We start from the raw sequence: 21,998 nt of genomic DNA, 5'->3' as shown, positions 1-21,998 counted from the left end.
CGTGTGTTGAGGAACCACCTTCGACTAACCCCTCAGAGTGTGCTCAGCTCTGGGGGCTGCATGACCAGGGGTTGGGGGCGCTTAGCTTTTATGCTTCCTGTACAGAACACCTCCTGGGGACTCCCCAGTGTGGAGAGCTCAGCTCAGCTCAAAGGCGGTTCTTTACTGTCTTTATGGATGGCCTTTTATGCTGTTAGGAAAAGGAACACATCAGATTCCCAACCTTAGCCCCCAAGGGCCTGAGGCCACAGGGCGTGGGACTCTTTCCGACATCACCTTCTTCCTTTCCTTTGTGGGACAATAGGCTGGTCAGCGCCCCCCTCCCAGATCTGTGTCTGTGGTTCGTTTTGCAAATACTTCAAAAGATGGTGCCGCGGGCGGGGAAGGCGGGAACCAGGCTGCTCAGCGTGCTGAGGGTAACGGGCAACTCGTCCCACCTGCGTGTCTGTCTCTGGGGGCTCCGGCCCCATGCTCTCTGCTCTCTCTGCCTTGCTATGTGTCATCCTCCCTCAAACTAGTCACAGTATTTCTTTTTTACAGAAGGGGAACTTGAGGTTCAGAGAGGTGAAGTTCCTTGCCCAAGGTTGCACAGCTTTGACAGAGATGAGACTTAACGTGTGGAGGTGTGAGTTTGACGTTTCTCTTTTCATTCACAGAGAAATGTCGGGGAACCCGTGAACCAGAGGGGGCTTCCCTGCATGTGGCTGTGTGGATAAGCAGGACACCAAGCCTTCATGCTGGTTCCCTGATGTTTCAGTGAGGAACTCCTACTCACCTGACAAAACCCAGCTCAAATAGCCCCTGTTAGAGGAAAAGGGAACCAAACCGCTCAGGGTGATGACAGTGAGCTCAGGGCTCTGACCACCGGCTGGAGATTTCCTGCAGGAGGAGGCGGACCCCACCGCGCCCATCCCAGGTTACCTGGAGCTCGACCCCGTAGCCGGTGTAGACAGTCACGTTGTACGTGCACTCAAGGAAGTTGTTGAGGGGCAGCGGTGGGTAGTCGCTGGAGTCGATGTACCCCTCGGGGTCGGAGAAGCTCACGCTGCAGAGGGCTGGAGGGGGACACTGGAGTCAGGACCCCGGGGCCACACCCGGAGGCGCAAAGCCCTCAGGTGGGCTGTGGGGGCGGGGCTTCTGGGGGAAGCGGGTTCCCGCTGCAGTTGGCGCTCCTCAGCTGTGGACCAGATACCACCATAAAAGCTATAAAACACCCAAACCACCAAGTGCTGCTAGAGACCTTTCTCGCCAGCCTACAGGGTGACCCACTTATCCCTGCATGAGCCTCAGATCTGGTTTAGAACCAGGTCACCAGAAGCTCAGAGTGGTTGCAGGTGGCCACACTCACCCAGCAAACATGATTCACACCCAGAGCCTACTACACTCGTGAATGACCGGCCACCTTGCTGTGTCCAGAATCCACACCTGCTGGACAGCTGGACCCTCTCCCATAGAGGAAAGACCCCATTAAAGTGCAAGTTTCCTTGACTACAGAAACACACTGTAGAGCTGTCCCTTGACCCCAGTTGAGACTGGTTCTAGAACCTTCTCAGATATCAAAATCTGTGCACGCACAAGCCCCTTATGTAAAATGGTGTCATATTTGCAGAAGAACCTGTGAAGCCTCCTTCGTCCTTCAAGTCATTTAGATTATTATAGATTTACATGATTATTGATAATCCTTACTACTGTGCCAATGCTAGGTCAAGAATTGTCACAGCGCACGGATTAGGGGATAAGACCGAGGAAAAAGTTTGCACATGATTAGCACAGGTGTGAAATCTCTCTTTTTGGTACCAGGGATTGAACCCAGGGGCGCGTAACCACTGAGCCACCTCCCCAGCCCTTTTTATATTTTATTTGGAGGCAGGGTCTTGATGAGTTGCTTAGGGGGGCCTCGCTAAGTTGTGGAGGCTGGCTTTAAACTGGAGATCCTCCTGCCTCAGCCTCCCAAGTTGGTGGGATTGACAGGCGTGGGCCACCGCACCCAGTTGCAAAAAGAAAAATTGATTTCCTGAGTGTTTTCTCTCGGCAGTTGGTTGAATCCACAGATGAGGAACCCACAACTACGGAGGATCAACGGCAATGATGAAAGAAAATGTGCTCTGGGCGGCGGGGGCTGAGGCTGGAGGGAGGCCCTGGTTCCAAGCCCCGCTCTCCAAAATGTTAAAGAAGCAAAGTGGGCGTGGGGTGGGGGTGGGAGGCTCAGGGAAGACAGGAGCCCCACTGTGCGGGGCTCGGGTTTGCTAAGTGTCCGGGAGAGCGGGGTGCGGGCGCGGGAGCGGGGCCCTGGGCTGCGCACCTGGCGCCTGCTCGGTGGTAATGACCGTGGTGGTGACGATGGTGGACGTGGTGGTCTCCTGGCTCTCCTCCGAGGCCGAGCCGGTCAGCTCGTTCTCCCCTTTGTCCAGCAGGGTCGTAGTGCTGGCGTCGTCGGGGGCGGCCGGGGGCGCAGCGGGCTCCCCGGGGCCGCGTCCCTGCGGCAGCGTGTGCGCCGCCCAGGGCTGCGAGGTGAAGGGCGCCAGCTGCGGCGGCGCGGGCGTGGTGGGGCCCGCGCCCTCCTCCTGCTCCGGCCGGCGGGGCTCCTCCGGGGACGGCTCCGAGGCCCCCACTGGCTCCAGGTCCCCGGGCGGACCGGGCTCCTCAGTGGCGGCGGCCAGCAGAGCCGGGTCCGCGGGCTGGGACCCTGCGCTCTGGGCCGCCCCGGCGGAGGTGGCCAGCGGCCGCAGCTGCGTCCTGGCGGAGTTTCCCTGCTGGAGGGTCGGCGGCCTCCTCCTGGGCGCGACCCTGTGCTGCGGGCCGGCCTCCTCTGGAAGCAGCGGGGACAGAGCCGGGGGCTGGTGATGCGCGGAGGCTACTGTCCCTTCCAGCTCCGCCTCCCCGAGCTCTTCCCCCGACTGCGCGGGGCTCGCGGGGACTGTGGTCGCTCCCTCTTCGGGGCTCTCTTTGCTCAGACTGCTGCTCTCCAGGGCTTCCGCGGGCAGGAGGTAAAGATCCGAAGGGGCGACGTCTCCCTCGGGTCCAGCATCTTGGGAAGAGAAGACAAGACACCGGTCAGCTTGGGCCTGAAGGGGAGTGGAGCCCTATCTTGAGCCAGGGTGGCCCCCACGGCTGCAGGCTGGCCTTTACTCCCCTCCCTCTCCATCCCTCGGGCCCTCCCTTCCTTTCCTTTCCTCCTTTTTCCTGAAGACTTGGGGTGGATCATCCTGGGACCCAGTTAAGCATCAGGACTACAGGAACCAAGGACACAAGAACGTCAAGGTCTAGTTGTGTATGTGCTAGGTGGAGGGTGGACAGGAGAGCAGAAACGATAGAATTTCTAAGCAGTAACAACTGCTTAGAAAGAAAGAAGTTTGTGTGCTCATAGGACAGGGTCTTTACACAGTCTGCCATGCACAGTTGCATAGGTTGTCCGCAACACAAGGACACTTGCCAAGAAAAGGATATGTGAAGACCCACAAAGGTCTGGCTGAGGTCAGTGCAAGAGGACTTGCAAGGAGCCAGAGCACAGGTAGAGGGTGACTAGGGATAGCCCGGTGAGGTAGGGAGGCAGGGCCCGGCCCTGGTGGGTCTTCTGTGCTCTGCCAATTCCTTGTGACTCATGTTTATCTTCAAAGTAAAGCCACCTGCACCTGCAGGAGTTCCATTTGTAGATCGAACCATTGTAGATCGAAAACATTGTTAGTTGAAAATGCGCTGGATATACCTAACCTACCAAGCTTCATGACTTAGCGATGACACCCTACAGGACGTGGGTCATCCAAACTGTCCATGGCATGGTGACCCAGAGCTAAGGCCCCCGTCCAGCACCACAGGAGAAGACGGTACCGCTTATCGCTTGTCTGGAAAAAGACCCAGATTCCAAACCTGAGGCGCAGTCTCTCCTGAAGCACATTGCTAGTGCACCATCACAGTCAAAGGCCCTGAGCAGAACCAGGCACGGTGGCCATGCCTGTCATCCCAGCAGCTTGGGAGGCTGAGGCAGGAGGATCGCAAGTTCAAAGCCAGCCTCAGCAACAGCGAGGCCCTGAGCAACTCAGTGAGACCCTGTCTCTAAATAAAATACAAAATAGGGCTGGGAGGTGGCTCAGGGGTCGAGTGCCCCCGAGTTCAATCCCCAGTACCTGCCCTCCCCTTGAAAACGTCCCTGGTGAATGCGGGTGACTTGGGGAAACACTGACAGAGACTTTTAAGGGTCTGGACCAGGAGGGATCCTGCTGGCAGTGAGCTTCATGGACTCTTCTTGGCACGTTCTTCCAGTTGTGGGTCAGCGGCCTCCTCTCCGTGGGCCTCAGTCGTCCTGCCTGTCAAATGGGGCTGCTCTTCCCTGCACCCCTGTCAGCACCCAGGACAGCGCCCCTCCTAGTGAGGGCAGCTAAGCGCCAGCCAAGGTCACCCTTTGATCTCCAGGCGGAGGGAGATGACACCCCCCCGGGGAGCCCTGGACATGCGGACTCGGCGTCAGAGGCTGGATCCGTACCGGTGCAGCAGTGTGCGGCTGGCAGGGACAAATGTTGCTGTGGTGTCGCATCGATGAGCAGCCGGTGTTCGTTCCAGGGCGATCGCGAGCCAGGAGGAGGGGGCAGGGGACGGGGGGGGGTGGGACAGCAGGGACAGTCATGGTCCTCCAGGGCCAGGTGAGAAGAGCCGAGGCTTCAGAACTGGACTCGGGCTCAAGTCCTGCCAGCCGAGGGAGCCCGGCCCAGCCCGTCCACCTTCCTGAGACACAGCTCCTTCTTCTGTGGACTCGGGATTTTCCAATTAACCTGATGTGCTTTTGTTCAAAAATCGGTGGCTTTTATGACATGATTGGTGGCGACAATCGTTAGAGACTATGGCATGAGAAGAGCGGGACCAGACCAAACGGTGGAGGTGACAGGTCAAGACCCCCAGCTCCGAGACCCCGCTGCAGGTCGGAGCCAAGAGCTGGGGTGCAGCCAGGCTGGGGTCCCCAGAGTTGCGCCGGCTGGGCCACCACTCACAGCAAAACTGCTCTGGGTCTCCTCCAAGTGGCAAGCGGCAGCCTGACTAGATGTGACAGAAGGGCCCATCTAGCCGTGACATTGATTTTGGAACAACCAAGTGATCGGCAATTAGTTTTAGAGCCTTCGTTAACCCTGCTACGCTGGGCTCTGTGTGGTCCTGTGGTCAGCTAGCCTTTCCAGACTCATCCCCTTGACCTCGAGGGCAGGTGGAGAGACCCAGGGAGCAGGAGAGAGGCAGGGCGGTGATTAGCAGAGTAAGCCGCGTCCCCTGCACCTAAGAGGTGACATTGCCACGCGCCCATAGCAATAGTGATATTTGAAACATTGTCCTTGGGTTGACTTATGGAGTGCTGGCTGGGAGCCAGGAATGTGCTAAATGCTTCACATCTGTTACCTCGTTTAGTTCTGTCTCAACCTTACTAGGTGGAAATTATTACTCCTATTTTACAGATGAGGAAACTGAGACTTTGGGATCCTAAATAAAATCTTTTTTTTTTTTTTTTTTTTTTGTATTGGGAATTGAACCCAGGGATGCTTCACCACGGAGCCACCTCCCCAGCCCTTTTTATTTTTTATTTAGAGACAGGGTCTCATTGAGTTGTTTAGGGCCTTGCTAAGTTGCTGAGGCTGGCCTCCCACTTGGAATCCTCCAACCTCAACCTTCTGAGTGGCTGGGATTATAGGTGCACCATTACACCCGGTCCTAAAAAAACTTTTTAAGGTCACACAGCATTTCTTTCTAGGTTTTCTTGATTTCAGAGACTGCTGCTGGCTCTTTTAAGAAATGCTGATGTTGCTTGGTGTCCTCCTCAGCTTGAACCATGTCTTCTTTCCCTCCTGAACTCGCATTTTCTTGCTCTGGGTTCTAGAGTTTTCTACAGGATAATTCTTCTCACTCCCAAATTCAGACCCACCAAATCTCAATCTCCAGGAGTGAGTTGTGGAAAGCTCAGGGTTGCCAAAGCCCTCCTGGCAATTAAAAACTGTAGGTTTTGGCGGGTACGATATGATCATTCGATCCATGCATACATGTGTGACGATCAAATCAGGCTGACTAGCACTTCCTTAAGTCACTATCCTTTCTATGTGTCAGGACCTTTGGGTTCATCTTTTCTTAGTATTTTGAAATAAATCTCAGACTGTAGTTGCTCTCCCATGCTTCGGACACTAGAACAAATCCCTCCATCAAACTGTGTTGTGGTAGTTGCTGTGTGACTTCTCTCTATTCTCACTTCCTGGGCTTTCCTAGTCTCCTGTGATTACATTTTACTCTTCTATGAGAACTACGCCTTTGGTTTCACAGATGGATGAGATCACCTGATATTTGCCTTTCAGTGCCTGGCTCATTTCACTTAATATGAAGTTCCTCAGTTCCAGCCATGTTGCCACAAATGACAGACCTCTTTCTTTTTCAGGACTGTATAGTATTCTGTCATGTACAAGCACCACGTTTTCTTTGTCCATTCACCTGTCAATGGACAGCTCAGTTGGCTCCATAGCTTGGCTCTTTTGAACAGTGCTGTAAAGGCAGGTACCTCTGCGGTATACTAATTCCAGGTCCTTCGGGTGCATGCCCAGTGGTGGGACGGCTGGAGCATATGGTTGCTCCATTTTTAGTGTTCGGAAGAACCTCAGCCATACGGCTCTTCATCATGGCTGTACTGTGCTACAGTTCCACCAGCCATGTAGGAGAGCTGGCCTTTGTCCCTGTCCTTGCCAGCATCCGTTAATTTTTGTCTGTGATAACAGCTACTCTAACTGGGGTGAGGAGCTGCGTGGGGTGGTTTTGATTTGCATTTGCCTGACGGGGGCGGGGGGATGCTGGGGCACCTGGGGTCTTGCTGACTTGCTACGTGGTCCTCCTTCGTCTCGTCTTCTAGGTGCCCGAGGGTGCAGGTGCCAGGAAGCAGGTGGTGGCTGTCTCTTTCCCAGGCCTGTGACCTCCCCTGCTGATCCCAGTCCTCCAAGACCTGAGTATGGCCAATGGGAACAGAACTGCAGGAGGACAGAGTCCACGATCACTTGCCCAGGGTGGCAGTTGTGAGCCACAGCTGCCTTGAAACACTGGATGGAGGGACTCCAGCTGGGGACAGAAAACCTGCCAGTCAGGAGACTTTGATACTCAGCTCCCCCTCCCTTGTGGGTCCCACACAAGCTGGGACCTTCTTGGGGGACTCAAAACCTCAGGTTGAACCCGAGATAGAGGAGGCTGTGTGTCTGTGGCCGGCAACCCTCGCAGCCTGCAGGACCTGCTCTCAGCAAGGATGTCGGCAGATGAGCGCCGAGCCGAGCCCAGTGGCTCCGAGACTTCATTTAAATTGGATTCCGGAGCCTCAGAGAGCTGGCAACTTAATAACTTGCTCTAATGGGCTGCTTTTTCCTGGGGGCCCCATGACCATTAAGTTAAATTCGGTCCTTTTCCTCAGTGCGTTTAAAACGTTCAAGCACCACAGGTACCTCTGGCGGCCCCTTCCTGTCTTTATCGAGTGCGATCAGGGCTCTCTTCAGATGCTGTCAATCAATCAGTCCGCCGGTCCATCCGCGCATGCGTTGGACCAACTTTCTCCTCCGCTGGACTCGCGGCGCTCTGAGATGCGGCCTGAGGAATTAGGAGCCAGGCGCAGACCAAGAACCGCATGCAGCGCGCCGGGAGCCGAGATGAAGTTTTAATTAAATGCATATTGATGCTGCTCTTCTCTCCAGGGACGGGGTCCAGCGACGCAGAAGGGGACTGAGCATTCATCTTGCTGGCCAAGTTGGGAGGGAGCCTCCCCCTCTCCCTTTTTTCCAACTTTGATGGAGGAGATGGGGATGGGATCGGGAAGCATCGGTCGTATCGTGAATGCCCAGCAGCCACAGCCCGGCCCGGGAAGGGTGGGATGCCACCCGAGCGCGTCGCGGGCAGGGGCGCGGCGACGTGGGGGAAGGACGGAGCCCGCGCGGGGCCTCTGCTCGGTGCTCAGCGAAAGGAGCGGGATATAAAACTCCATGGCGTGTGCGAAATTGACTAGAAACAGCCAAGTAAAACAAATTGCAATGCAGAGAGGCGTGTTTTGACTTGAAGATAGGATGGCGATCCTCCTTGCCTGGGACCATCAGCGACGGTTTTCCTTTCTCCTGCTTTTGAGCATTTTTTAAAAAACAAATCTGGGTGTCATAAGCATTTAATACATTCTTTAATGCAAAACAAATCTATTTGCAGAACGAGCCGAGTTTCCATGGTGGCTTTTGCACCTCCTGGTTGCAGGCAGTTTGTAATGACATAAACGCCCTTTGGGATGCATTTTCCTGGTAGAAGGGACAGTGATTCTTCCCTCCTAGGACTGTTTACTGTGAATGCTTTCAGGAGACAGAACTGGTGGGTGAATCACTGGATGTATTTTTGGTAAATGCACTATAAAAATGTTAGTCACTATTCTAAACATCATTATGAACACTCGATCCTGGAGTTATTTCCAGAACCTTCAGATTCCACAATAAGGACTTGCCAAACCTGCCCTGGTTGGTGGGTTGGGACAAACCCCAAAAGTAACGATCACATCTTAAAGACCAACAGGCTCCCAGAGATCATGGCTACAAACTACCCAGAGAAGAAACTTCAGGTTCAGAGAGGGGATATAGCTGCCTGGGGTCACACAGCATGTGAGTAGCAGTAACAACACAAGGTTGTCTGAAACTTGGAAAAACCACAGCAAAGCACGTCTAACCAAACCAAACCCTCCCAGGAACATCTGGACCACCCTGAAGGCCAGCAGTCAATTGTATGCCTTCAGTGTCTGAGGTGGATTGTTTTTGCTGGGGACCAAAGTGGGCAGTCCAGGATGTTGAGCAATATCCCTGGCCTTTGTCAACCTCCCTCCACCCACTCTCCATGTGGCAGCCCAAAGTGATTCCAAACATTGCCAGATGTCCCCTGGTGGATGGGAAAATGATCTCTGGTTCAGGAGCATCAGCCTAACCAGAGGCCTGGCACGGTTCTCGCCCAGCCAAACCTTCCTTCCTGTCTCCAGAGCTGCTTGGCTCTGTTTACTTGTATCATTGGATTTTAACTTTGGAGAAGATCTCAGCATAATTCTCATTTTAAAGACAAGGATGTGGATTGAGTGAGAGCTGAGTCTGATTGGATTAATGTTCATTTCATCCATCCATCCACCTATCCACCTATCCATCCATCCATCCACCTATCCACCCATCCATCTATCCATCCATCCATCCATCCATCCATCCATCCATCCATCCATCCATCCACCTATCCACCCATCCATCCATCCATCCATCCATCCATCCATCCATCCATCCACCTATCCATCCATCCATCCATCCATCCACCTATCCACCCATCCATCTATCCATCCATCCACCCATCCACCTATCCACCCATCCATCTATCCATCCATCCATCCATCCATCCATCCATCCATCCATCCATCCACCTATCCATCCATCCATCCATCCATCCACCTATCCACCCATCCATCTATCCATCCATCCATCCATCCACCTATCCACCCATCCATCTATCCATCCATCCATCCATCCATCCATCCATCTATCCATCCATCCACCTATCCATCCATCCATCCATCCATCCATCCATCCATCCATCCATCCACCTATCCACCCATCCATCCATCCATCCATCCATCCACCTATCCACCTATCCATCCATCCATCCACCTATCCACCCATCCACCTATCCATCCATCCATCCATCCATCCATCCATCCATCCACCTATCCACCCATCCATCTATCCATCCATCTATCCATCCATCCATCCATCCATCCATCCATCCATCCACCTATCCATCCATCCATCCATCCATCCATCCATCCATCCATCCATCCATCCACCTATCCACCCATCCATCTATCCATTCATCCATCCATCCATCCATCCATCCATCCATCCATCCATCCATCTATCCACCTATCCACCTATCCACCCATCCATCTATCCATCCGTCCACCCACCCACTGGCCAGTCATTCAGACACTCAGGGCATCCTAGCTACCAGTCTCTGGGCCACAGGGCTGGCACCCTCGGTCTGCTTTGGGCAATGAACAGGCAGAGCTGGTGAACACAGCTCTGGTTCTTGTGGTCCGTGCAGAAGGGGTCACCTCCCTCACCCTGGAGTCCTGGTGCTGATCTCCTCTGGACTCTCTGGGACAATGAGCAGAGCTGGGGGAGGAGGGCAGCAGGGTCTGATGGGTGGCCCCAGCCGTGGCCCTCTGTGTGCAGACCCGTGCTAGCCGCTCTGACCTTCGGAGGTGACCTGCGCTCCACAGGGACCGTCTGTTTGTGCTCTCCCTCCGCTCACCAGGCAACCCTGAGTTGGTTTATAAAACCCATTTTATAGATGAAAAATAAATCCAGGCTCAGAGAGGAGAATGACCTGTGCAAGGTCAGGAGGGCAGTGGGCAGAGACAGACCCTTTCTGACGTATTTCCACCGCGCGTTCATTTTCTCCACATCCTCAAATATTTGTCCCCAGGAAAGAGCTTATTTTAAAAAAAGCAAGAGTACCCAAAAGGCAGGAAATTGAAAATAATCAGCCTGGCTTCCCCACCGCCCTGCCCACCCACCGCCTCCCCAAGGGCGCCTGGGTCTTATTTAATCTCTAAATAAAATGTGTTGCCTTCAAAGTAATGAATGTTTTGACTTATGGGCGAGGCGGCCCCCAGGAGCGTGGGGTAGTGTGTTCCAGACCCAGCCTCTCGCTAACTGCCGCAGACACGCTGGACGGGCACCCGCTTCTCTGGACCCCGTCCTCATCCGTAAGGTGGGCTGCAGTGGCGTCGTCTGTTAGCTCGTTACAGCGAAGCCCAGGGCTCCCGCGGTGGCCTGGGACCGGGGCTGCGCTGAGGTCCTGCCCAGCGGGATATTCCTGGCGCGGTCACATGGCCTATCAGAGAAGCATTTAAAAATATGTCATGGTTCCAGCAGAGTCAAAGACGGAGACTGGAGGCCTGGGCAGGAGCAGCTGCTTACGGACGCAACGCCACTGAGAGTTCTGTCCCTCCCCCGCCTCCGATTTTCACCTTTCCCTTCTGCAAGTAGCCAAGTCTCTAATTTAGTCCCTAGGTTCTCCTTCATTATGCGCATTTTATTATTGTCCTTATTTGTGGTCTGCGTTCATTTATTATGGAAACCAATCCTTCCGAAGTTTATTTGGCATTAAGTGGCAGCTTTTAAAAACTTTACATAAATACTATCATGCCCTGTGAATTTTCCTGCAAACCGCTTTTTTTTTTTTTTTAAACTTGGTATTCTGTGGGATTCACCCATGTTGATAAGGGTCACTATGGACCCGTTTTCTCTGCTGTATAGTGTTCCATCACATTAGTGTTCTGTTGCCCACTTTTCACTTAGAATCCATCGTGGAAACCTTTCTATGTTCATGCAGAGATGATCACTTCGTTTCATATATATACACACACATATATACATACTATATATATACATATGTATATATACATGTAATTTAGTTGTAGGTGGACACAATGCCTTTATTTAATTTTTATGTGGGGCTGAGGATCGAACCCAGTGCCTCACACAGGCTAGGCGGTTGCTCTACCCCTGAGCCACAACCCCAGCCCAATCACTTCATTCTTTTAAAATGCCTACGATAAAATAAGCATCTACGTTCCCAAACCAGTCTCCTATTGATTAGTATCGGCTTGTCATCTGGTCCTCTCTCTCTGTACCACGTGGCAGTTAGCATATCGTCGGTATGCAGGTAAATTCTGCTGGGGGTCACCCTGCCTGTCACATTCCTCAGCAAGAGAGTCACATGTTTACAATTTTGATTGACGTGGAAGTCACCTTGCAGAGTGACGGAAGGCTACTGACCGACATGGCCACTTAGGTGATGGTGCTTCTTCCCTCAGCTTGGTCACTCTGAGCTCCGCTCCTGGGGACTCTGAGCTAGAGCGGCTAAATCCGAATCCGGGGCTGCTGGGTGCGGCGTGGCGTGTCACTCGGGAACCCCGGGTGTTCTGAGGTGCCCTCTGGCGTCTCTAGAAGCTGCTTCCTCCTGAAGCTGTGCCCACATTTGGTGCCCACCTGTCGGCAGCCTCGGCCCACCTTGGCTGGAGCGCAGCCGGGAGCCGCTGGCCCCTTCTAGGGCATGTTGGAGGCCCACCCGTGTCGGCAGAGCCGATGCCACTGACCAGCCTCCAGGTCCCTGCACAGCAGGATCCAAGTCCCAGGAGCAGGAAGGCGGATTCCCAGGACAAGGCTCTGCCTGGGTTGGTCCCGCAGCAGAGAGGTGTTCACAGTGGCCGACTCCTGCTCAGGAGGCGCCCTGCTCGCCACGGAGGCGCCGCTTGCCTAGCTGACACCCAGAAGGAACGGGCGGGCCGTCCCCGCGGAAGGGGAGAGACAATCAGGCCCCGGCACATCTGCTGCGGGGGCAGGAGCTGGACCAGAGCGGGTTGGTCCCCCTTGACCCGAGGCCCACACTTGGGAGGTTGTCCCACAGAGAGACGTGTTCCCAGGGGCTGAGCAGCCGGCATGGGGGTCAAGCTGAGCCGTGTTGTGGAGCAGCAGGGGACCTGGGCACAAACCAAGCCTCCAGCCAAAAGGGGCAGCCGTGGGGACCACCAGCGGCTTCCCAGCATGGAGAACGAGGCCAAAACCCCTGCGAGGGCTTTGACGTGGCACTGACCCTGCCTCCCCAGCTCTCCTGCCCTCTGCCCTCCCTGCCGGGTGCCACTCACTGTCCCTCCGGCTGCTCACAATTTCCAATCCATGTTGTGCCCGGGCTTCCACACACGCCTCCCCTGCCCAGGACCCCCGCTGCTTCGCGTCTTTGCTTGGAGGTCCTTCAGGTCTCCGATCACCTCCTCCAAGACCCCTTCCCGCCTTCTGTCTGGTTCCCTTCAGACACCGGCTGCCATCTGAATGGACCCTGGGACCCGTCTCCTTGCACGACGGTCCGCCCAGGCAGCGGGCCGTGTGCAGGACGCCCGGGAGCTGCAGGGAGCCTCAGGCCCCCCGGGGCCGTGGTTCTGCATGCTGAGCGCTGGTCTTGCACTCTCTGAAGACTCAGTGCCCGAAGAAGCACGTCTGCGACCTGGGTCACCTTGGCTCCCTGTCTTATCCCCCACCCTGAGCTATGGTGTCATTCGGATGAAGAAATCAGATGAGTGTTCATTGACGTCACCAGGGAGGAAGGGAGGAAGAGAGAGAAGAGGAGAGAGGACGGGGGATGGGGGGGGGCGGAAGGGAAGTTAGCTCTGGACGTGGGTCCTTCGTCCCTGCAAGTTCAGCACACCTGGATGGCTGCGCTTGAGATGTCCAGTGACTGTTGAGGGACGGGGTGGAGACGGGGTGATCTGGGGGTACTTAGCAAGTGTCGAGGAGCTGGTGAAGTGTGGCTTCCTTCACACCCACAAGTTCTAGAACCCTGAATCTGCACACAGGTGGTAGACAGGAGGGTAGACGGGTGACAGGAGCCAGGTGCCCAAGCCTCTTTCTGACGGACGCCGCTGCATTCTGTCCTGGGCTTCCTCCTGGACCCACCAGCTCCTCCAATTTTCACCCAGTTTTCTCCTCCAGACTGAAACAGACAGATTTCTATCCCACAATCCTCTGCCTCTTGGAGAGGGGTTGATTGGCAGTGAGATGAGTAACAGGAAAGAGGAGGAGCCTGGGGTCTGGGAGGACCATCTGTGATTCAACGCTTCCACTGCAAAGGCACAGGGAGGATCCACGACTCCCAGCCTTCCTCTTATCCTTGGAGACAGTGACCGGGGACAGGAACACTAGACCCCGAAGCCAAGCCCGTCACATGACCTGGCCGGGAGTTCACCTTGGGTGGGTGGAAAGATGGGGAAATTCTCTCCACACCAGTTCTGCCAAAATAATCATCTAAGGTGATCACTCACGGGGGTGATGCAAACTCACAGACAGAGCGTGGGGGCTGTCTGTGGCAGGTCAGAGCCCAGTGCCAGGGCTCCGGCCAGCATGGATGGATGAGGAGGTCAGTTGCTCATTTTCACAAAGGGTCAGAGAACCTGGGTCCCACCAGGTGAGGAGCAAGATGAACAAGGCTTCCGGTTTTCCTGTGGCTCCGACGGCAATCATTTTGACGTCCCTCCTCACGACACAGCGTCCTGGGGACACACACCCCACCCCTCCAGCCTCCAGAGGCGTCTTCACCAACCACCCCTCCAGTTCACCGTCGGGTGAACGTCGAGCTCCTTGTCTTTTCCCAAGCTTCCTGGTGATCTGCCCAGCAAGGTCCCCCTCCTCCTTTCTCTCCGCCTGAAACCCAGCAAGTTAATGATTTCGGTTCTTCTGTCCCATCAATCAACGGCTCTCTCTTCCCTCTTAGAGACGATCCCCCACGTGTGATGAATTTCTACCTTGCGATTTTCCCCCACTTGACAGTGATATACGAGCAGTCGGTGCGTGGTCGACGTGTGATATGTTCAATGGATGATTTTATTGGGGTAAAACTCCATCGGGGCTGGGGATCGCCTGTGTCTCCTGCCCTCCGCATGGGCTGCTGACTCTGCGCGGAATCCCTTGTTCACTTGGCGATTAAGCCAGAGCTGCGTCCACAGTGCCCCAGCCGCCTGGCTTCTTCCCTGAGCCGGAGGGAACTTCTCGGGCCCGGGAAGGCGTCTACCCTATTCATCACGGTCTCCTTAGGACGTCCCCGGTGACCATGGCCCTGACACATAGTAGGTGCATAAAAAGTGTCTCTTGGATGAATTGCACACATGCTTGCAGCGTGCCCGGTGGGATGGGGCCGGCTAGACAGAACCCGGCACCTCCTGAAGTGGCAGATGGGGGACCTGCAGATGGTGCATGCTCCAGGTTGGGTGTCCCTTGTCCAGAGATTTAAAAAATGCTCTCAAATCCAGAGCTTTTCAGGACACCACGAGTGAAAAATTTCACGCCACCAAACTTCGTTCCGTGCACAAAATTATTAAAAATACTGTAGAGGTTTACCTCCGGGCTATGGGCGTAAGGCCACCGAACACGTGAGCACATACGTGTTCACCCGCGTGAGGCAACCGTGCTTAGACGTGGCTTCCCTCCCAAGATGTCTCACCAAGGTCGAGCAGATAGTCCAAAGCCTGAAAAGATCTGAGGCCCGAGGCACTTTTGTGGCAAGCGTTTCGGATGAGGGATCCTCCGTCTGTGCTAGTCACCCTTACGGTCAACACCATCCTAGGCAACCAGGCTTCAGGGGACAGACGGAAGCCCCGCTGGTGGATTTGCAGGTGGGTCCCTTGCTTTGTCTGGCGTGCCCCCATCACAGAGATGCAGAGAGATTTTGGCGCAGCGTCCGCGCCACCCGAAATTACCAGAGCAAGGTGCTCGTGTGCACAGACACCCCGGCTCTCCCTCCCCCGAGCCTGCTGCAGAGGCCACAGGGGGCTGCAGGGGGCTCGTAGCAGGTGTTAAGTGGGCCAGCCGATCAGGCAAGAAAAGCCTCTTTCAATGTTTTAGCTACAAGAGTAATTATCTGATAAACGTCCTCTGTGAGCTGGCTTCTCCCCCACCACGCGCCTCCTCCGGGATTCATGTTGGGTTCAGAAAGCCTGGAACGTTCTTTTATGTCCGCTTCTATCTCATCAGTGCATCGGCTGACGCGGCCTCTGTCCTCCCCGTGAATAAGCCCAGAGAGCTGCTGGCACGGGCTGCGAACTCGCCCTTGTGTCTTTAGCAATCCCTGGACCCGGGCTGTCGTGGGAGCCAGGTGGTTAGCATTCAAACGTCCCTCTCCCTTCCCGCCTCTGTCCCGCCTCCCCGAGACCTTTGGACGGGGGAGAGGAGCAGGATGTGATTTATTCGCGCACACGAACATCAGTGAGCCGTCGGGGGAGAGAGACGGTTACGCGCAGCTCCCAGGAAGTGGCAGATCGGGGACCCACAGATGGTGCATGCTCCAGGTTGAGTGTCCCTTGTCCAGAGATTTAATAAATGCTCCCAAATCCAGAGCTTTTCGGGACACCACGAGTGAAAAATTTCACGCCACCAAACTTGGTTTCATGCACAAAATTCCCAGGAAGCCCCAGGTGGGAGATCCATCTAGAGTCAATTATCTAAATACGCAGGGAGGCAAATGGGATCGTGGGGCGTGCATCCGGACGGTCTGCAAGGGAGTGAAGAAGGTGTCCTCAGCGAACGAGTCCTCTTCGCCCGTTGGCTTGGATCCACAGACGAGAATGAAGAGTGGACTCTGAAATGCTCCTAAGGACGCGCTCATCTGGAATATTAGGAAACCCGGACTCAAGGGCTGATTTTGCCCCCAAGGTTGCTACTTGACCTTGAGCAAATTCCGTCTTTCAGAGCCTCAGTTTCCCGCTTGGTCAAGTTGGGACAGTGGTATTTTACCTTGTCCGCCTTAAAAAGTGGCTGGGCCAAGGCCAAGGGAATCACGTGCAGCGTTGAGTTGAAAGATGTCAGCAGCAGTTTGGCAAATGAGGGGCTCCACCCCAGAGGTGGGAGCCGCTCTCTTTTCTGACTTACTGTGGACAACGGTGGCTTTCTTTGCTGGGGACTTATAGAACATTCCTGAGAGGTGGCTACTCTTTTCTTCACCTCAAGCATGAGAAAACAGGCTCAGAGAGACACAGTGGGCAAGTGGCAAAGCCAGGATGTGGGGCAGAGCTGCCGGACCCCACACCTATGTCCCAACGGGACTCCTCCCGCTGACCGCTGAGTCCTGGCCTGGCTGCCTCGGGGGTGAGCGCCACTGATCACCAGCAAATTAGCACTGGATCTGCCTCCTGTGGCTCCTCAGGGAGTTCTGGGAGGCAAGGGGACACTTGGTGGCCCCCAACAGAGCAGAGAACCAAGTGCTTCAACTGGAGACTAGACCGCAGAGAAGACTGAACGGTTTCTATCTAGGCAGAGGCCAAAGCCTCATGGTACAGACAGGCAAGCAGAGGCCTGCGGTGTGGAGGGAAGGCCCCGGGCGAGGACAGCAGGATGCCCAGGAGCTCACTCTGTGGCCTCCGGTGAGCCCGCCCTCGCCTCTCGGCCTCCACGAGCCCTCTGCACGATGGAATCACTTCTTCAAATGAATCCTTCAGAGGAAGGACCACGCAGTCCCTCCGGACCCAGGCTCAGCCGACCAGGGTCAGCGAACACTTGGAGAAACCCTGCATCCGTACTGAACGTGCGCCAGGGTCCCCGTCTCCATGCGACCACCGCTGACACCCCAGGCACATCCTGGTGGGGATCAGAAGTCATCCAGAGACGAGTTAGGGTCCAGGGAGCGCCGAGGGGGCCCCGTGCAAGGGCTGAGCCCCTTGAGACGCGGGGCTGAGCATCCTCAGACGCTGGGGTTTGGTGGAGAGGGTGTTGGAACTGTCCCCCGTGGATCGCAAGGGGCATGGACACAATCACTTGACTGAGGCGTCACTGGGCAGGTCTTGGTGTCCATACCCTGAATGTTCCAAATAAAGACGTGACTCTTGACTGTGGTTCTTGGAGGTCACTTTTTGGGGGGAGGGATACCGGGATGGAACTCAGGGGCACTCGACCACCGAACCACACTCCCAGCCCTGTTTTGTCTTTTATTTGGAGACGGGGTCTGGCTGAGTTGCTTAGCACCTAGCTACTTTGCTGAGGCTGCCTTTTACCCTGCAATCCTCCGGCCTCAGCCTCCCGAGCCACTGGGATGACAGGCGTGTGCCACCGTCACTTCTTGGCCTTTGAGATGTGCTGCCCAATGAGAATATCCGAGGACTGGGCCATGGCAGATAGTCTGTGCTGACTGTGTGATTTAAGGCGGGGGGCCCTTGGGGTCCAGGTCAGCCCTGACCTCTTAGGGTGCTGCCGACCAAGGTCAGCCACACTGGAGGTCAATGGTGCCTGTGGACAAACCTTCAACGGAAACCCTGGGCATCAGGGGCAGGCCGGCCTCCCTGGCTGGCAGGACTCCGGTGTGGCCATGGGGTCCTTCCTGGGAGAATCAAGAGCTGAGGGGGGACAGAGGCCCCTTACTGGAGGCACCTGGGACCATGACCATGGGCACGGGGGACGTTAATGGAGAGACGTGCTTCCTGCAAACCAGGTCCCAGGTTCCTTCCCTCCCTCAACCCCAAAGTGAGGTAGGTGATAGGAATACCCCCATTTTACAGAGGAGGAGACTGAGGCTTAGAGAAGTTGAATCACCAGCCCAAAGCAACTAGTCACCGGGTGGGGATTTAAGCATACATGGACAGGACTGTCTCTGACGTCCCTTCCAGAGCTAATGTCTCCTGGACAGTGATTTTAAGAGGGCAATTTCTCTTTGGGGGCAAAGAATGCTGGGACATGACTGGGTAGCTTCTGCTGTCTCCCATTTCTCTCCTGCTGCCTCAGGTGACTTTGTCCATGCCTGGCCAGCCCCTGGGGACTTCCAGTAGGAAGGACTTGGTCCCCAAGCAGGAGAAGAGCCGGTGCTGCGTCTGTTCCCCCTATTTCATCGTATCCCTCTCCAGCCCACCCCACCGGTCTCATCCCCTCGTGTCCCCCCGCCCACCCCACCAGCCCCAGTCCTGCGCTGAGCACCTGCCCTGGCGGGGGGCAATGGGGCGAGAAGCGCCAATGCCATCTCCACGCTGCGCCCGGCAGTGGGGCTCTCCAGGTGGACCCGCGGGGGCGCCGGGAAGGGCGCAGGCTCCTCATGCCAAGCCCCAGGCCCCTCCATCCTGCCTCCTGCGCCTTGACGTCCTGCTCCTGCCTCTGCCCAGCGCTAATGAGCTCCAGCAGCCAAGAAGAACAAGGGCGCCGATGTGCGTGGCCCGGGGCCCAGGCCGGGCACAGAGCCGCCCTTCTCTCCCCGCCCGCGAGTGCGCAGGTGCTGGGGGCGGGGACCCGGGAGGCGCCGGAGGGGGCGCCTTTGACCGCCGCGGGGCTCGCCGCCTGCGCGGGGGCTACACAGAGAGCCTCAGTGCCCGGCGCCCACCTGGCCCCCTTCGTGGGCACTGTGCCCGCGCATGGTGGCGCTGGGCCATCCCCCGGAGGAGGAAGGATATGCCTTTATTTACTCGGCTGCCAGCCCTGCCGGGGTTGGCTCGGCACACGTGGGCGGTGACACAGAAGGACAGGGACGGGGCGGAGGAGGAGCAGGAAAGGCTTCAGCCTCCGTTCCCACGGATGGTAACTGACGCTTCATTCTCCAGATTGTTGATTGTTTCTCCATGGCCGTCCTGGGTCCTGCTTCGTGAACCCTGTGATGGGCTGTTTTACGTGCATTGTCGGGTTTAGTCCTCAGAAGGAGTCTGGGATGTGGGGACTGTCGCTTTCTCCATTCTGCAGATGAGGAAAGTGAGGTTCAGAGAGGGAAGTTCACTCACCCGAGAACACACAGGGAGGGCATGGCGGAGCTGGGATTCAAACCCAGTTCTGTCCGATGTAGGAGCCGTGGCTGCCACCTCTCTTAGGTGCTGTTCTGAGCACTCTAAATACACTATTTTATTTATTTTTCACAATGGCAATTCATTCTTTCACTTACTCATTCATCCACACCCTCAGATGGTCATTCAACAAACATTTTTTGAGAATGCCATGGCTTCCGGGCACTTTGCAAAGAAATGTACGAGAAGGTGCTGGAAACAGTTCCTGGTCAAGGTTGGCAGGGAGGAGGGGGCGAGATGTAGGTGAGTTAACTCCAGAGCCCCTGCCCTTCCCTGTCTAAGGCACCCACACACACCTGAGGCCCGGGAACCAGGAGTGCCCCACGGTTAGTCCCTCACCTCTGCCTGCACAGTCCCCTTGGCGTGGGTTAAACAGATGCCTCTTGGCCCTGTGACCACAGCAAGCCTGGAGTTTAGGTGTCCAACACCCGAGATAAAGAATGTCACGGAGACTCTATTCAGAGTGTCTTGGTCCTAAACATGTCTTCTGGACTCAGCTGGGTCACTGGCAATCAGATCAAGAAGCAAGCCATTGGCAGCACATGTGGGGTCTTATTGTCCACTTCCCTCAAGGACAGCACCTGTGTTGCCATCCATCCCTGAGGATTCGTGTTGACTGCTGGGAGTTCATTGGACACTCTTGTATCAGCTTCTTTCACTTGGCCTTACTTCCAGGAGGCTGATTCATGTTGTTCTGCGTGTTGGTGGGTCATTCTTTTTTATGGCTGCATAGTATTCCATCATTCCACCATTGGTCTGCTTCACTGCTGATGGGCCTTTGGTTCAGTTTTGGGCTTTGTAAATAGCACAGATGTCAACACTCTGTGACATGCTTTTTGGTGTGCACGTATGCCCATTTCTATCAGGTGTATTCCCAACAGAATGCTCGTTGTGGGATGTGCGTGTTGGTCTGTAGCAGACACTGTCAGAAATTTAGTAAAAAAAAGTCCAATTGGCATGAAAAATCTACTCAACTGCCTTCCTATGATGCCGTAGCTAGCAGAGTGACAGAAACCTAGTGTTGTTTATACAAACACCACTAATAATTACTACTTTTACTTCCCTCCCTTGCCTCTCCCTTCCTCTGCTGGGGTTGAGCCCCAGGACCTCACTCTGCTAAGCAAGGGCTCTGCCACTGAGCTCCATGGCCAGCCCACATTCTGTGGTTTCTGTCCTTCAAGAACTTGGGGTTGAAGGCTCGTGCTAAGCTTCAAATGAAGGGCTTGAACCCACAAACCTAGAAAGAAGCCCGCCCGACATGATCACAATACGAATTTTCATTTTCCCAGGGTCCGTTGGTCACCCGTCCTCCTTACGTTGGCCTCTGCGTCCTTAATGCCCCCACTGCCTCCTCGCCCGGGGACTGCTCCCCGCAGCTCCCTCTGTAGCTAAGCATGAAATGAACCCAGGGCCCGGGCTCGTCTGTGGAGCGGTTTCGGGAGGAAATATCTGCATTGGGGGTCGGGAGCCTGGCGGGCAGGGACCCCGCGTCCCCGAGCGTTTTCCTATGGGAACCGGCCTCCAGCGAGACGGCTCCCACTAGAGCCCGGAGTCCCCCACCCGGGAGGGGACCAGGAAGAGCCAGATGGACCGACGGAAGGACGGAACTGTGCGGTTCTGTGACGGCCCGGAGCTCCGATCCGCGGGAGGCTGAGGCCAGCGCCTCGCTCCCGGGCTGCGGCTGCGCCGCGTACCCTTCCGCCCCCACGTCTTCCAGCTGTTTCTCATCCCAGGGCCGCGGAACCCGTGGAACAGAGACATACCCGCCACAGTTGTCACCACCAGCACCCCTGCTTCCAAAATCTCTGATAGTTCTCGTCTATAATTCATGCCTCCCGATTTTTTTTGGGGGGGGGGATGGGAAGGCATTCTTCTAGTTGGGGACATGGGGGCCCAGGAAGTGGCAGAGACACCAACAGCAGTTACAGAGATGCTCCCGACCAATGGAGAGGCGAGGTCCCCAAGCACCCAGGGTCCTGTGGAAGCATTTGAGTCAAAGACACATCCGTGCCCCAGCCTCTGAACACCCTGCCTGCTGCCCAGCACGCCGTGGATTTTCTGTCCCTCCCCTGTGATCTCGGGGCTGGCTGGGAGCTGCAGCCCAGCATTGCACGCAGATAGACGATTGTACCACGTGTCACCAGTCTGGGAAAATCTGAGTTCCAAATTCCAAGTACAGTGTTTATGGAATATGTATCACATTTGCACCATGGTAAAATAAAAAAAAAAAAATCACAAGTGGAAACATTATAACTGCAGGATGGACGGGTGTGGGGTGCATGCCTCTAATCCGAGCAGCTTGGGAGGCTGAAGCAGGAGGATCGCAAATTGGAGGCCAGCCTCAGCAACTTAGTGAGGCCCTAAGCAACTCAGTAAGATCCTGTCTCCAAATAAATACAAAATAGGGCTGCAAATGGGATTCCGTGGTTAAGCACCCCTGAGTTAAATCCCGGGTACCAAAATCAAACCACAACAAACAAATAAACAACAACAACAACAAAAACACACACACAAAACCCTGCAGGATGGACTGATTAGAACAGCGAGCCCTCGTGATGTGCCGCGATCTGGGCTGAACATACCACCATGCCTCATCTTACCGAATCCTGAGTTGTGTTTTATTTTTTAAGTCCATTTTATAGAT

At 55.4% G+C, this 21,998-nt stretch overlaps 1 protein-coding gene across 3 annotated transcripts in view; it reads right to left on the bottom strand.

The window, feature by feature from the left end:
* The window catches only part of SEZ6L (seizure related 6 homolog like), a 173,315-nt gene that overhangs the window by 59,458 nt on the left and 91,859 nt on the right, over positions 1-21,998 (bottom strand). For all 3 annotated transcript variants that reach the window (XM_079151303.1, XM_079151302.1, XM_079151301.1), the window contains exons 2-3: positions 2,303-3,028; positions 922-1,055 (exon numbers count right to left, since the gene is read on the bottom strand). In XM_079151303.1, coding sequence (XP_079007429.1) covers positions 922-1,055; positions 2,303-3,028 — 860 coding nt within the window. The remainder of the gene's footprint in view (positions 1-921; positions 1,056-2,302; positions 3,029-21,998) is intronic.

Source organism: Sciurus vulgaris (assembly GCF_902686455.1).
Source record: "Sciurus vulgaris genome assembly, chromosome: 8".
Lineage (NCBI taxonomy): Eukaryota > Metazoa > Chordata > Mammalia > Rodentia > Sciuridae > Sciurus > Sciurus vulgaris.
Note: the sequence above shows the minus strand (reverse complement) of the source record. Positions and strands in the feature narration are given on the sequence as shown.